This window comes from Callithrix jacchus, chromosome 5 (genome assembly GCF_049354715.1).
Source record: "Callithrix jacchus isolate 240 chromosome 5, calJac240_pri, whole genome shotgun sequence".
NCBI classification, from domain to species: Eukaryota; Metazoa; Chordata; class Mammalia; order Primates; family Cebidae; genus Callithrix; species Callithrix jacchus.
Genome location: NC_133506.1, coordinates 12,531,387 through 12,547,503, shown reverse-complemented (window position 1 = coordinate 12,547,503; position 16,117 = coordinate 12,531,387). Strand labels below are relative to the sequence as shown.

At 43.2% G+C, this 16,117-nt stretch overlaps 1 protein-coding gene across 6 annotated transcripts; it reads left to right on the top strand.

Moving 5' to 3' along the window:
* The first annotated feature begins 607 nt into the window (after window positions 1-607).
* TMEM230 (transmembrane protein 230) lies at window positions 608-12,770 on the top strand. 6 transcript variants are annotated; one of them, XR_008481193.2, is made up of 5 exons: window positions 608-710; window positions 4,249-4,362; window positions 5,639-5,761; window positions 8,766-8,918; window positions 11,392-12,770. XR_008481193.2 is itself a non-coding variant. In XM_002747328.7 (4 exons), the coding sequence occupies exons 2-4, from the start codon at window positions 4,264-4,266 to the stop codon at window positions 11,530-11,532; spliced, it is 363 nt and encodes a 120-aa protein (XP_002747374.1). In that variant the 5' UTR covers window positions 608-710; window positions 4,249-4,263; the 3' UTR covers window positions 11,533-12,770. The 6 variants fall into 6 exon arrangements, 5 of the variants coding, with proteins under 5 accessions (XP_002747374.1, XP_017827435.1, XP_008993961.1 ...); XM_002747328.7 differs by lacking the exon at window positions 8,766-8,918; XM_017971946.4 differs by lacking the exon at window positions 8,766-8,918 and having other exon boundaries at window positions 608-801.
* The last annotated feature ends 3,347 nt before the right edge of the window (window positions 12,771-16,117 follow it).

The window sequence follows — 16,117 nt, the reverse complement described above, 5'->3', positions numbered from 1 at the left end:
ACTGGGATTACAGGCATGAGCCACCGTACCCGGCCTAAACCTAATTTTTTAAAAAGCTTCATGTGCAACAAAGTGTTCCTTGTGGGCAGGCCTTTTACCTGGGCAAGGCCTGAAGACAAGCACAAATTTGTGGAGTTATTCAAGGGAAGTGCAGTGGGGTGTTGACAGCAGAGATTAAGAGTGTTATTCAAGGGAAGTGTGATAGTGGAGTGTTGACAGCGCGTGCCCTTGGAAGGCTTGCGCCTTGCAGCGGATTAAGATCTGGCGGCTCTGACTGCTGGTCCTGAGGCTGCGACAGACTCGGCTTCTGCCTCCCTGGGAAGCCACGTCGCCCTCTAACCCGATCTCTTTACTGAAACCACGTAGCCGGCTAGCCCTGGGCCTGACTCGGACCCAGGGGGGTAGGGACCCTAGGTGCTCGCCCACCATTGCCAAGGTAACCGACAGCAGACACAGGTCGCGGCTGCTCAAACAAAACCCACGGAGGAACACTTGATCGCTACCGCCCCGGAGCCCGGATGCTGAGTGACTAGACAAACGCTCCCGAAGACGCAACTTCCGGCGCGCCTGTTTCCGACACGCCACTTCCGGCGCACTGATCTCGCCTGGGGCGGGCTGGGTAGCGTTTAGGCGGGCCGTGCCATGCGATCTCTGGTGCTGCCAACCGTGGACGAGCTCTGGGCGTGCGGGCAGCCTGGCGCGGCGCTCCGGTAAGGTGTGCGTGCGTGCGGCGGGGCGGGGACAGAAGCGTCTTCTCAGGCTCTGGGTGTGACCAAGACCGCGTTCCCCGCGGAAATCAAGGTCCGAGTCATCCCTGTGGGGCATTCGCTCGCCCAGGTGCGGTTGGCCTCTTTCCAGAAGCCAGTTTTGTTTGTTTTATGTCTAAATTCGCGCCGGTTCTTATTTCTCTCCCTGGCAAGGTCTGAAGACGGGCAGAAGAATAACGTATGTAAAGGCGCGTAATGCCAGGCACTGTGCCAAACGTTTTATGATGCTTTTAGAACTTAACATGCAGGTGCTAAGGGAGTTTAGGGGCTGCGGTGAGCTGATAAAAAGCCTGTTGGGAACGAGGACTGATACTTTTAAAATGCTTGTTTTTACTTTTTCCTTCTTTTAGAATCATCTTTGCCAAGAATAAACGTTCGTCTCCCCCTTCGCTCACGTACCCGGCGATGTATTTTTTTTTTGCGGATATATGAATAGTTAATGTCAGAGGACGTACTTTTTTAAAAAGCCTAAATGCGAGTTACATGTGGCTAGATTCCCTCAAAAACTACACATATTGGTAGTTTGTTTTATAGAAGTAAATGCAGTCAGAATCACAGCACTAAAACCCTAGTGACGCAGTTTGATCCAATCGTTTTTGAAAAGTATGGAAATTAGCCTTACGCTAGTTTTTTCAATACTTGATTTCTAGACCAGGATGTAATCAATAAAAAGGGAGAAGAAGGGCCGGGCTCGGTGGCTCACCCCTGTAATCCTAGCACTTCAGGAGGCCAAGGCGGGTGAATGCGTCGGGAGTTCGAGACCAGCCTGACCAACATGGAGGAACCCCTGTCTCTACTAAGAATACAAAATTAGCTGGGCATAATGACACATGCCTGTAATCCCAGGTGCTATTCGGGAGGCTGAGGCAGGAGAATCACTTGAAACTGGGAGGTGGAGGTTGCGGTGAGCCAAGATTGCACCACTGCACTCTAGCCTAGGCAACAGAGCGAAATTCCGTCTCAAAAAAAAAAAGACATGAATATTTAGCACCAGTTCTTTAATTATGCTAGTTATTTTACATTGACCTAAAGCCACTTAAAACAGTTTGTTAATTTTTGGAATTAAGTATGTATAAAGTACTTAGAACAGCTGGCACCTAAAAAAGTACTAACCACCATTATTGTGATGAAGATGAATTTACAAAATGCCCTCCAAGAGAAAAATTAGTCTTTTTTTATGTTACCCTTATTGAAATACTTTTTCTCTTTTTTAAAGATATGTTTTTGAATTTAGAATTTAAATAACTTTATAATAAATGCCGAAAATATATTTGCCCATTTTGATCGTATAGTTTTGTTACTTTATGTAGGAAAAGTGGACAAATTAAAAAAATTTTTTTTGTTTTAAACAGTCTCGTTCTGTCACCCAGGCTGGAGTGCAGTGGTGCAACCTGGGCTCACTACAGCCTCTGCCTCTCAGGCTCAAGGGATTCTCATGCATCAGCCTTTTGAATAGCTGGGATTACAGGTGTGTGCCACTGCGCCCAGCTAATTTTTGTATTTTTAGTAGAGACGGGGTTTCACCATGTTGACCAGGCTGGTCTCAAACTCTTGACCTCAGATAACCCACCCACCTCAGCCTCCCAAAATTTTGAGATTACAGGCCTAAGTCCACACACCCGGCCTACAAATACAAATTATCTCAATTTAAATGTTTTTATTTTTCAAACTTATCCACTGTCTCTTAAACTGGTGACAAAATAGCCGTTATTTCACTACCACTCTCTGCTTTGAATATTTTGAACAAGAAACCAGGTTTTTATTCCTTTTGTTGTTGTTGTTGTTCTTTATTTAAAATTTATTGTGAGATAAATATTGTACAGTGTTCTGTTTCTTAAGGTAGGTACAGAAGTAATTAGGAAAATGAAATCACTACTTTCAGTGCTTGGCATAGGACAGAGAGGCGGGCACTTCTGGAGGCACTAGTATAGTACTGATAGCCAGGGCCTTATCCAGATTTACAAGGGGCCTTGCTCAGTGGCCTGTAATCCCAGCACTTTGGGAAGCCAAGGCAGGGGAATCACTTGAGGTTAGGAGTTCAAGGCCTGGCACAGTGGCTCACGCCTGTAATTCCAATACTTTGGGAGGCCGAGGTAGGCAGACCACTTGAGGTCAGGAGTTCAAGGCAGCCTGGCCAACATGATGAAACCCTGTCTCTACTAAAAATACAAAAATTAGACAGGTGTGGTGGTGCACACCTGTAATCCCATCTACTCAGGAGGCTGAGGCAGGAGAATAGCTTGAACCCAGGAGGTGGAGGCTGCAGTGAGCGGAGATCACCCCACTGCACTCCAGCCTGGGTGACAGAGTGAGACTCCATCACAAAAAAAAAGACTTCGAGACAAGCCAGGCCACCATGATGAAACCCAGTCTCTACTTTAAAAAACACAAAAACGGGGGAGGGGGGCTTGGCTATTAAAAAAAAAAAAAAAATTCATCGGGCATGGTGGTGCATGCCTCTAATCCCAGCTACTCAGGAGGCTGAGGCAGGAGAATCACTTGAACTCAGTAGGCAGTGGTTGTAGTCAGACAAGATTAACCCACTGCACTCCAGCCTGGATGACAGAGCGAGACACCAACTCAAGAAAAAACAACATATATACACAAATTTACAGCAAGAAACTTTACAGATATTTTACATTAAAAGGTTGATTTCTGTCCACAGGAAATAGGCAAAATGCTGATGTGAGTGTATTTCATTCCCTGCCCTCTTCTTTCTCCCTGTTAAACAAGAGTCTTGAGTATATGCTCCTCTTTTCCTTAAAAGTGGGAGCAGGCCAGACACAGTGGCTCATGCCTGTAATCCCAGCAGTTTGGGAGGTTTAGGCAGACAGATCACGAGGTTAGGAGATTGAGACCATCCTAGCTAACAAGGTGAAACTCCTATCTCTACTAAAAATATAAAAAGTTAGCTGGGCATGGTGGAACGCGCCTGTAGTCCCAGCTACTCAGAAGGCTGAGACAGGAGAATTGCTTGAACCTGGGAGGTGGAGGTTGCAGTGAGCCAAGATCTTGCCACTGCACTCCAGCCTGAGACTCCATCTCAAAAAATAAAAATAAAAAAGCAGGAGCAGGGGACAGATAACACTGTGGTGTCAGTTGGTCCTGGATTTAAGTCCCCACTCTTCTTCCTAGTTTCTGTGTGACTTTGGAAAAAGTAAGAATCGGGGAATCTTGGTGGCACAATAAACTGGAATGTGATTCTTGATGAATGTCTTCACTCATTCTACAAGGACAGACCAGAGTAGATATTTAATACATACTGAGAATGTCTTCACTGTGTCACAGGCATATTTGGTTTTCTATATGCATATGCTTCTGACACAATGAAAATTAACAGTGAAGCATAAATTGCCCATTGCTAGTCTGACATGGCAGCCCAGAACTCCAATGCACAGCTCTAATAATCCTGAACTCACTGACTGTAATGCACCATTGTCACCTACAGACAATAACAGGGTTTTTTGTTTCCATACTCTAGCCGTATCAGCGTGTTATGATGCCGTCCCGTACCAACTTGGCTACTGGAATCCCCAGTAGTAAAGTGAAATATTCAAGGCTCTCCAGCACAGACGATGGCTACATTGACCTTCAGGTAAATGCAGAAGAGAACTGACAAGACTGGCTGGCCATGTTTCTGTTGAGTTAGCAGGAAGACCTCCCAGAGGGGCGTTTTGCTAACTGTCCCTAGGGATTAGGGGAGCAACAAGAAGAAAACTCAGCTCTGAGACTCTTTCAGCCGTAATTGCAGAAGGGGGCCTTGACAGGGCAGTTTCAAACCAATTCCAATATTGTCCATTTCTAAGAATTTTTAGTTGTAATGCCAGAGTCTTGTAATTACAAGTTTTATTTACTTTAATCCAAAACTAATCAGATTGTGTTTTGTTGAATGGAGTGTTTTTTAAGGAACTGTAAAATTTTTGTTAAGTGGAATTTTTTTTATCACTGTTTATTTACACTTTAGTCAAAGCCAATTCATCTTTTCAGAGTGTTTTTTAAACAAAAACAGAAATCTTTATAAAGTTGCTTATGATACAATTAATGATTTATGGAATGAAATTAGAACTAGAGACTGAGACTCCTTTGAGTAACTGTGAGAGCAATAACTAGAGCTTCATCTCTTGCCAGTCCCTTTTATTTCTCAGAACTGCGCTGGGTGGTAGGACATACTTAAGACACATAAAGCATCTAGTTTGGTTCTTAATTACCCTCCCATTTTTGTTGTTGTTGCTTTTGTAACAGGCTCTGGCTCTATCACCCAGGCTGAGTGCAGTGGTGTAATCTTGGCTTGCTCCATCTTCACCTCCTGGGCTCAAGCCATCCTCCCACCTCAGCCTCCCAAGTAGCTGGGACTGCAGGCACATGCCATCACACCCGGCTAATTTTTGTATTTTTTGTAGAGACGAGGTTTCACCATGTTGCCCAAGCTGGTCTCAAACTCCTAAACTCAAGTGATCCACCTGCCTCAGCCTCCCACATTGCTGGGATTACTGGCATGAGCTCTCCTCCCTGTTTTAAAGTGTTTGAGACTGGGTTTGATGGCTCACACCTGTAATCTCAGCACTTTGAGAAGCAGAGGTGGGAGGATTACCTTGAGCCCAAGAGTTCAAGACCACCCTGGGCAACTTAAAAATTAGCTGGGCATGATGGCGTATACCTGTAGTCCCAGCTACTTGGGAGGCTCAACAAAAGAATTGCTTGAGTCCAGAAGTTTGAGGCTGCATTGAGCTTTAATTGCACCACTGCACTCCAGCCTGGGTGACAGAGCAAGACTCTGTCTCTAAAAATTAAAAATAAATAAATAAAATGTTTGAACCCTGGTATTTGCCTAATGTTCTTCCTTGTCTTTTTCATCTCTGTTTCTCTTCCAGTTTAAGAAAAGCCCTCCAAAGATCCCTTATAAGGCCATTGCACTTGCCACTGTGCTGTTTTTGATTGGCGCCTTTCTCATTATTATAGGCTCCCTCCTGCTCTCAGGCTACATCAGCAAAGGGGTAAGCTGACGAGCATGTTGGAATAAGCTGTGAGAGCCATAAAATGCTAGCCAAGGCTCGTGTGTGTGTGTGTGTGTGCGCGCGTGTGCGCACGCGTATCCATTCATCCGTCGCAGTAGTCTATTTTTTTGAGACAGGGTTTTGCTCTGTCATGCGAGCTAGAATGCAGTGACACAACTTTTACCTCCCTGGGCTCAAGTGATCCTCCCACCTCAGCCTCCCAAGTTGCTGGGACTATAGGTGTGCACCACCACACCCAGCTAATTTGATTTATTTTTTACTTATTTTTGTTCATTTTATTTTTTTGTAGATACAGGGTTTCACTGTGTTGCTCAGACTGATCTCTAACTCCTGAGCTCAAGCAGTCTGCCCAAAGTTCTGGGACTGCAGGTGTGAATCACTACACCTGGCCAGTTTTTACAGGTATATGGTGTCTATACTTACGGGATATGAGAGGTATTTTAATACAGTCATGCATTCATAATAGTTAAATCAGGCTAAATGGAGTATCCATCACCTCAAGCATTCATCGTTTGTGTTACTTTCCAATTATACTTTTATTTATTTATTAATTTATTTTTTGTTGGTTTTTTTGAGACGGAGTTTTGCTGTTGTTACCCAGGCTGGAGTGCAATGGTGCGATCTCAGTTCACCGCAACCTCCGCCTCTTGGGTTCAAGTAATTCTCCTGCCTCAGCCTCTTGAGTAGCTGGGACTACGGGCACGCACCACCATGCCCAGCTAATTTTTGTATTTTTAGTAGAGACGGGGTTTCACCATTTTGGCCGGGTTGGTCAGTAATTCCCGACCTCAAGTGATTTGCCCACTTTAGCCTCCCAAAGTGCTGGGATTACAGGTGTGAGCCTCCATTCCCAGTCTTAGTTATTATATTTTTAAAGGTACGATAAATCATTCTCTAGTCACCTTGTGCTATCAAATACTAGAGCTTACTCATTCTATGTAACTATATTTTTGTACCCATTAACCATCCCCATTTCCCCCCTCTCCACCTTTCCCAGTCTTTAGTAACCATCATTGTACAGTCTTCATGAGTTCAATTGTTTTAGTTTTTAGTTCCCACAAATGAGTGAGAACATGCAAAGTTTTTCTTGCTGTGCCTGGTTTATTTCACTTAACATAATGTTCTCCAGTTTGATCCATGTTGTTGCAAGTGACAGGATCTTTCTGTTTTATGGCTGAATAGTACTCCATTGTGTATTTGTACCACATTTTCTTTATCCATTTGTCTGTTGTAGAACACTGGTTGCTTCCAAATCTTGGCTGTTGTGAATAGTGCTGCCATAAATATGGAAGTGCAGATAATCTCCCCGACAGACTGATTTCCTTTCTTTTGGATATATACTAGCTGTGAGATTGCTGGATCATATGGTAGTTCTATTTCATACTGTTCTCCATAGTGACTATATTAATATACATTCCCATCAACATTGTACGAGGGTTCCCTTTTCTCCACATCTTCGCTAGCATTTCTTATTGCCTGTTTTTTTGGATAAGCCGTTTTGGCTGGGTACAGTAGCTCACACCTGTAATCCTAGCACTTTTGCAGGCCAAGGCAAGAGGATCACTTGAGCCCAGGAGTTCAAGACCAGCCTGGGCACGATAGTGAGACTTCGTGTCTATATTTTTAAAAAGCCATTTTAACTGGGGTGAGATGATACCTCATTGTAGTTTTGATTTGTATTTCTTTGATTAGTGATGTTAAGCACCTTTTCATATACCTATTTGCCATTTGTATGTCTTATTTTGTGAAATGCCCAATTTTGATTGGATTATTAGATGTTTTTCCTATAGAGCTTGAGCTCCTTGGATATTCTGGTTATTAATCTCTTATCAGGTGGATACTTTGCATATATTTTTTCCATTCTATGGGTTGTCTCTTCACTTTGTTGATTGTTCCCTTTGCTGTACAGAAGCTTTTTAACTTGATGGGATCTCATTTATCTTTTTTACTTTGTTTGCCTGTGCTTTGAGGGGCATTACTCAAGAAATCTTTGCCGAGTCCAACATCCTGGAGAGTTTTAGGTCTTAGGAGAGTTTTAGAGCTTCATAGTTTTAGGTTTAAATGTTTAATCCATTTTCATTTGATTTTTATATATGGCAAGAGCTTTCAGGGGTCTAGTTTCATTCTTCTGCATATGGATATCCAGTTTTCCTAATACCATTTATTGAAAAGATTGGTTCTTGGCCAGGCACAGTGGCTCACTCCTGTAATCCCAGCACTTTGGGAGGCTGAAGTGGGTGGATCACCTAAGGTCAGGAGTTCAAGACCAGCCTGACCAACATGGTGAAACTCCAAAAATCAGGGGTCTAGTTTCATTCTTCTGTGTATGGATATCCAGTTTTCCTAATACCATTTATTGAAAAGATTGGTTCTTGGCCAGGCACAGTGGCTCACGCCTATAATCCCAGCACTTTGGGAGGCCAAAGTGGGTGGATCAGCTAAGGTCAGGAGTTCAAGACCAGCCTGACCAACATGGTGAAACTCTGTTTCTACTTAAAAAATACAAAATTAAGACCGGGCCTGGTGGCTCACACCTGTAATCCTAGCACTTTGGGAGGCCGAGGTGGGTGGATCACCTGAGGTCAGGAGTTCAAAACCAGCCTGGCCATCATGGCGAAACCCCATCTTTAAAAAAAAAAATACAAAATTAGCTGGATGTGGTGGTGGGCACCTGTAATCACAGCTACTCGGGAGGCTGAGGCAGGAGAATTGCCTGAACCCAGGAGGCAGAGGTTACAGGGAGCCGAGATGTTGCCATTGCTCTCCAGCCTGGGCAACAAGAGTGAAACTCCATCTTAAAACAAAAGACTGATTCTTTCCCCAGCATATATTCTTTTTTGTATTTGAGACAGAGTCTCACTCTGTTATCTGGGCTGGTGTGCAGTGGCATCATCTCAGCACACTGCAACCTCAGCCTCCCAAGTAACTGGGACCACAGGTATGCGCCACCACACTTAGTTAATTTTTTTTCCTTTTTTTGTAGAGACAGCGTTTTGCCATATTGCCTGAGCTAATCTTGAACGTCAAACTCAAGCAATCCAGGAATACAGTGGTGTGATCACAGCTCTCTGCAACCTCAATCTCCCAGGCTCAATCGATCCTCCCACCTCAGCTTCCCAAGTAGCTGGGGTTACAGGTGTGAGTCACCATACCCAGCTAATTTTTTTGTTTGGTAGAGATGAGGTCTCATTATGTTGCCCAAGCTAGTCTTGAACTCCTGGGCTCAAGCAGTCCTCCTGCCTCAGCCTCCCAAAGTGCTGAAATTACAGGCTTGAGCACTGTACTCCACTGCACCCTACTGGCCATGTTCCCCGTTGTGTGTTAATTACAGTCAGTACAAGGTCCACCCTAGCCTCCCAAAGTACTGGAATTATAGGTGTGAGCCACTGTACCTGGTAGATGTAGAATTTTATCAGATGCTTTTCTAGCATTGATTGAAATAATCATAAACATATGGTTTTCATCTTTCATTTTGCTGATACAGTTATATCACATTGATTAATTTGTATAAGTTGAGCCATCCTTGCATCCCTGAGATAAATCCCACTTGGTCCTGATGAACAGTCTATTTAATGTGTTGTTGAATTCTGTTTGCTAGTGTTATCCTCCTTATTCAGGATTTTTGCATCAATGTTCATCAGGGATATTAGCCTATAGTTTTCTTTTTTCCATGTGTCTTTGCCTGGTTTTGGTATCAGAGTAAAGCTGGCCTTACAGAATGAGTTTGAAAGTTTCAGAACAGTTTCAGTAGGATTAGTATTAGTTATTTTTCTTCTTTTTTTTTTTTGAGACAGGGTCTCACTCTGTCACCCAGGCAGAATGCAATGGTATGATCTCAGCTTACTGCAACCTTTGCCTCTCCAGGCTTACATGATCCTGCCACCTCAGCCTCGCTAGTAACTGGGACCACAGGTGCATACTACCATGCCCATCTAATTTTTGTATTTTTGTCGAGACGGGGTTTCACCATGTTGTCCAGGCTGATCTCGAAATCCTGAGCGATCTGCCTGCCTTGGCCTCCCAACATGCTGGGATTACAGGAGTGAGCCACCGTGCCTGGCCAAGTATTAATTCTTTAACCGATTGGTATAATTCATCAGTGAAACCATCAAGTCCCAGGCTTCCCTTTTTTTTCTTTTATTTATTATTTTTTTCTTGCCCGTCACTTCACAATTTTATGAGTCCCAGGCTTCTCTTTGCTGGGAGACTTATTATTAGGGTTTCAATCTCATTACTCCCTGTTCAGATTTTAGTTTTCTTCATGGTTCAATCTTTATTTTTATATTCATGTCTGTACAGCAGATTTCAGCAGAAAGAACAAAAAGATTTTCTTTTATATTTTGTTCTCTGTTGGCAAAACATGTTTTTCTTCCTTTGAGCAATAGTAAATTTCCATAATTCCAGTAAGGGAACTAGTGGCAGGTAGGCACACTTGGCCTCTGAGATATTAGACAAGTTTGCTCCCTGTCATAGTTTGGAACAACACGGCTGAGCCTGACATACAGGAGTCCTAATTGCTAAAGGGTGTAGCTGGAGCAGCATGCTGTCATTTTAGCTGTGCAGTGCCATGAACATACGGGTCAGTGTTTGGAGAGAAATAGTGATTCTGTTTATGTGGGGTCACAGTGCCTCATAAGTCAGTTCCTTCTTACCTTAGGTTTGGTTTGAGTTCCTGTTGAGCTTCTTTTCCTTTTTTTTTTTTTTTTTAAATCATTCTTCAGAGTATACCTGTTGAGCTTCAATATGAAATCTTAGTAACCTAAAGTAGTTGGTGGTTCTTTCTCATGGGCTGTCCCCACATACACAGTGTCTAAGTTTTCTTGACCAATTCTGGCCATAGTTAACACACAACAGGGAACACAGCCAGCCAGGTGCAGTGGCTCAAGCCTTTAATTCTAGCACTTTGAGAGGCTAAGGCAGGATGATTGCTTCCAGCCTAAGCAATATAGTGAGACCTCATCTTTACCAAACAAACAAAATTAGTGGGGTATGGTGACTCACACCTGTAACCCCAGCTACTTGGAGGCTGAGGTTGGAGGATCACTTGACCCTGGGAAGTAGAGGTTGCAGTGAGCTGTGATCACGCCACTGTACTCCAGCCTGAACAAGACTCTATCTCAAAAAAAAAAAAAGGAAAAGAAAAACCTGAAAGGCTAAGAAAAACAGTTTTACTGTAGTAGCATCTATACGATTACAAAGGTGAAAAGCCACCAAAGTGTCCAGCAGCTGTGTGGGGGGCAGTTAAGTAAAACTGTGTACATTCATTTCAGTGGAATGTTAATACCATTATGGTTTAAACATATGAAGAGGTTTTAATAATATTGGCTACAGGACACAGAGTATGGTGTGTTTACAACTAAGAACTTTTAAAAAAGGGAAAGAAGCCAAAATATCTAGTTGAGATTGGGTCATTCTTTATAATTGTTAGTGCTTTGTAATTCTCCTTCAATTTCTAATAAGGAGGAAACCTTTTCCCTTGGTAGTGTACAACTCAAATAAAATGTACTGAAAAGTATAAAATACTTATCTAAAGATTAGGTCTGAGACTTTTTATTTTAAAATGTGTAACTCTTAAGAGTACTAATGTGTTTGCCTCCTTCTGCCACCAGGGGGCAGACCGGGCCGTTCCAGTCCTGATCATTGGCATTCTGGTGTTCCTACCCGGATTTTACCACCTGCGCATCGCTTACTATGCATCCAAAGGCTACCGCGGTTACTCCTATGATGACATTCCAGACTTTGATGACTAGCACGTACCTCATATCTGAGGAGAAGAGTCACAGTGGGACTGCCCCAGCTTTAAGATACTGAGCAGAAACTCTAGATAAGGGCTAAAGAATTCTGCATCTTGCAGATGTTTAAGTAAACAATGGCCAGATTTTATGGGTTCTTCCCAAAGATGTTAACTGAGCCTACAGTTAGCTAGTTAGGACATGACCTGCTCTGTTTCTCATCCCTTGGCCCTGGCAAGAGCTCCTGACAAGTTTTTCCACAGGAATATTATCATGGAAGAATAGAGGTTATTCTGTAGTGGAAAGTATTGCCTGTCACCGCCCTCGGTAGAGCTGAGCATTTCTTTTAAATAGTCTTCATTGCCAATTTGTTTCTGTAGCAAATGGAAGAATGTAGTATGGCTAATTTCTTACTACTAAGTAATTTATTTTTAAAATATCTGAGTATCTTGGTTGGGCGCAGTAGCTCATGCCTATAATCCCAGCACTTTGGGAGGCCAAGATGGGCAGATCATAAGGTCGAGAGTTTGAGACCAGCCTGACCAACATAGTGAAACCCCATCTCTACTAAAAATACAAAAAAATTAGCTGGGCATGTTGGTGCACACCTGTAATCCCAGCTACTCGGGAGGGTGAGGCAGGAGAATTGTTTGAACCCAGGAGGTGGAGGTTGCAGTCAGCCGAGATCGCACCACTGCACTCCATCCTGGGCAACAGAGCAAGACTCCATCTCAAAAAAAAAAAAAAAGTTGGAGTATCTTATCCTCTACACTTACCCCTACCTTCATGTTCCAGTGGAAGACCTTGGTAAAAATCAAAGATTAGTGAATTCAGTAATATTTGTTTTATTTGCTTTCTTATTGACAGCAGCCAGGAATGTTTTAGCCTGCACAGCAAGTTTTCAAAATGTAAATACTTTCTCTGTTTAATAGTCCTTGGCCCATTCTGATCCAGTTCACCAGTAGGTTGGACAGCATATAATTGGGGTCATTTTGTCCCTTCTAAATCAAAATGTTCTGTAGATGATTCCTTTAAGGGCAGGACTTTTGGCTGTTCCTAGTGAAACATGTAGATAAGCATTTATTAGTTAGAGTTTATAGCCCTGTTGCTAGCACCTTGTATTATGTCATTATTCTGGTCATGATTGCAAGGCTCTGCCTGGATGCCTGGAGCACTGGATTGCCTTAGTTTGATTCTGTTTTTTAGCTTGCAAAAAGTTACTTATATTCCAAAGAAATTAAAATGTTGAAATCCAAGTCCTAGAGTTAAAATGAGTTAACTTTAAACATTTCAGAAAACACTTCAGTGATTTTATGGTATCTTTAATCCCAGTACCCAGATCTACCTTAGTTTCTAGGTAGCTGGCATTGTGAGTCACACTACTTTCCCCAACCCTGAGGTTAAGGACTTGGGCAACTAGAAGCCTGGCCATGCCATCAGCTGAGATGGAAGGCTATGGGAAGAGCAAGTTTTAGATGTCTGCTCAGTATTCAAATGGAGCTGTCGGGGAGGCAGTTGAGTGTGTCTAGAGTTTAGAGTGGGTCTTATGGAAATAGAAATTTGAGAGTCACTATTTGGACAGTATCTTAAAAACCAGAGTGCTATTTGAGATCACCAGTTGAATGAGTGTACATGGAGGAAGAAAAAAGGACCCAGGAAATAAGGGACGAAGAGGGGGTGACCTGAAGCAGCCTCCAAGATTAGGCACTTTTACTAATGGGAATGTTTGCTGGGGAGTCCAGTAGTAAGTTGCTAAGCCTTGACAGTGAATTGTGAGGTGATATATAAAGCTTTATCTTGGGGAGTGGTTGCCTAGCAAAGCTCAGATCAGAAGGTTTTGGCCAAACCAAATGATTTGGATTGATTGATTGATTGATTTTTGGAAACACAGTCTTGCATTACCGCCCAGGCTGGAGTGCATTGGCACAGTCATGGCTCACTGCAGCCTTAACTCCTGGGCTCAAGTGATCCTCCCACCTTGGCCTCCCAAAGTGTTGGGATTACTATTATGAGCTACTGAGCCTGGCCGGTTTGGTCGTTTTTTTAAAAGTTGAGGCTGCTGGTCAAAATAAATAAATAATAATGGAACAGAAGGGTATAAAGTGAAAAGTAAACATTTGGGCATGGGGTGGAGAGTGTACATTTACTCCAGCTTACCTTTCAAGGTTTTCCAAATACATTTTTTTTTTTTTGAGTTGGAGTCTCACTTTGTCACCAGGCCTGGAATGTAGTGGCTCGATCTCAGCTCACTGCAGCCTCTGCCTCCTGGGTTCAAACTATTCTCCTGCCTCAGCCTCCCAAGTAGCTGGGACCACAGGCAGGCACCACCACCCCCAGCTAATTTTTGTATTTTTAGTAGGGACGGGGTTTCACCATGTTGGCCAGGATGGTCTCTATCTCTTGACCTCATGATCCACCTGCCTTGGCCTCCCAAAGTGCTGGGATTACAGGTGTACTGTGCCCAGCCCCAAATAAATTTCCTAATATATCCTTTCTGAAATGTTCTAAGCACATAAATACATGTCTGATTTTTAAAACTTAGGCTCACATTCTATGGTTCTATAATTTCTCCCTTCCCCCACTGATTGATTTTGTGTATCTTTGCATATCCATGGAGATCAGTCATATTCTTATTGATGTACCTTATAAGTGTAGTTTTTCATCCTGTTTATTTACTAGTCATAGTGTCAGAGCAGAAACCAACTTCCTACATGGAGCAGGAATCTCCTCTCCAGAGTCCCCTGAGGAATGGCCTTTGCTGCTCTATTTGAATATTCCAGCTGGAATTGTTAAGCAGTATCATTTATTAAGCCAAAATCAGACTCCCTGTAATTTCTATGCTTTGGCCATAGTTGTATTTAGTGTTTTATAGAAAAGACCTAAATTCCTACAGCCATACTACCCTGAATGCTCCTGACCTCATCTGATCTTGGAGGCTAGGTAGGGTCAGGCCTGGTTAATATTTGGACAGGAGAAAACATCTAAACCTATGTAATAATGTTGAACATTTCTTGACCCCTTTGCCAGATAATTCTGCCAAGTGCTTTTATTACATATCTCATTTTAATCCTTAGAAAAATCCTGAGTTAGGTAAGACTCTTAGGAAGTAAGAGAGATATTTAGGATTAAAATTAGGCAAAGCCTGGGCCAAACATGACGGCTGATGCCTGTAATCCCAACACTGGGAGGCCAAGGCGGGCAGATCACTTGAGGTCAGGGGTTCAAGATCAGCCTGCCTACTAAAAATACAAAAATTAGCTGGGTGTGGTGATGGGCACCTATATCCCAGCTACTCAGGAGGCTGAAGCAGGAGAATCACTTGATCCCAGGAGGCAGAGGTTGCAGTGAGCCCACATCACACCACTGCACTCCAGCCTGGATAACAGACTCCATCTCAATAAAAAATAAAATTTGATAATAAGGCAAAGCCTGAATTCCCTTTACTACCCTGATAACCAAATGCTTTTAGGTACGGGACCAGTGAAGAAATGGGGAAGGTGGGTGTGGAAAATAGAAGTAGTTAGGTGACTGGTCAGCTGTCAGATGTATATTTTACCTCAAAGTAGCCGCCTCCCCACTCCAAAGTATTGGCCAGACCATATACCCTAACTTTTTAAAAGGCTGTTCTTATTTGCAGCAACTATTCTGCCTCCTGTTCGTCATTTCCAAGGCTAAAAATCCTCTCCAGTTGCTTCAGCTATTCTGCATATGATGGAAATTTCAGATTCATTGCCACTCTGGCGAGTCTCTTGGATGAGCTTCATGTGGTCGTATACCAGAGGCACTTCTGCTAGGAATTGTGTGTTGCTAGAGGTACAACAGGAAAAAATAGCACTTTGGTTGTTTGTGCTGCAAACTAGCAGCCACATACTGGCCTGCATTTGAGGATTGGTCGATTGATTTTATTTGTTTATTTTAATAGAGACAGGGTTTCACCATGTTGGCCAGGCTGGTCTCGAACTCCTGACCTCAGGTGATCCACCATGTCTGGCCGAGGATTTACTTTTTTGATTTAATTGTTCCATTTTATTTCTTACCACCTATCTCCAAGTTCTGCACATTTGTTTCTAAAAAGTGAAATGTTCACATGATCTTGATTTTGGACTTCTCTTGAAAAATCAGGTAGTCCTTCATTACTGAGAGGCTCCAGCCAACTAGAGCAAGGTAGTGAAAGCTTTAGCTCAGCAGCATTCTCCAGGTCTCCAAAGTTTCTACCACTCTGCTACTTTTAGATCCAGCATGCTGGTTTTACTCACTAAGGGCAAAGACTATGTCTTAAACCCTCCCACCAAGCCTAGCACAGTGCTTATCAGCACTTAGTTTGTCAAATGAAGAGCTGGAATCTTGTGTGCATTTCCATCCCAGGACACTGTTCCTTTGAGGTATGGACAGGTAGGCGAGTACCATTTACTTCAGACTTTTCTAAATGGCCATCCGCCAGCTGCCTAGCAGGCCAGCTACTTTTCAAACAGTTGGTGCTGCCTGGTTAGTCATGCCTCTGCATGGCACCCTCTGCCCAGGCCAACGAGCCCAGTTAACAGCCTACCTATACCAGCTAGCACAGGAGAGCCTCCTGCCACTGTTGTATGGTAAGGGAACCTGC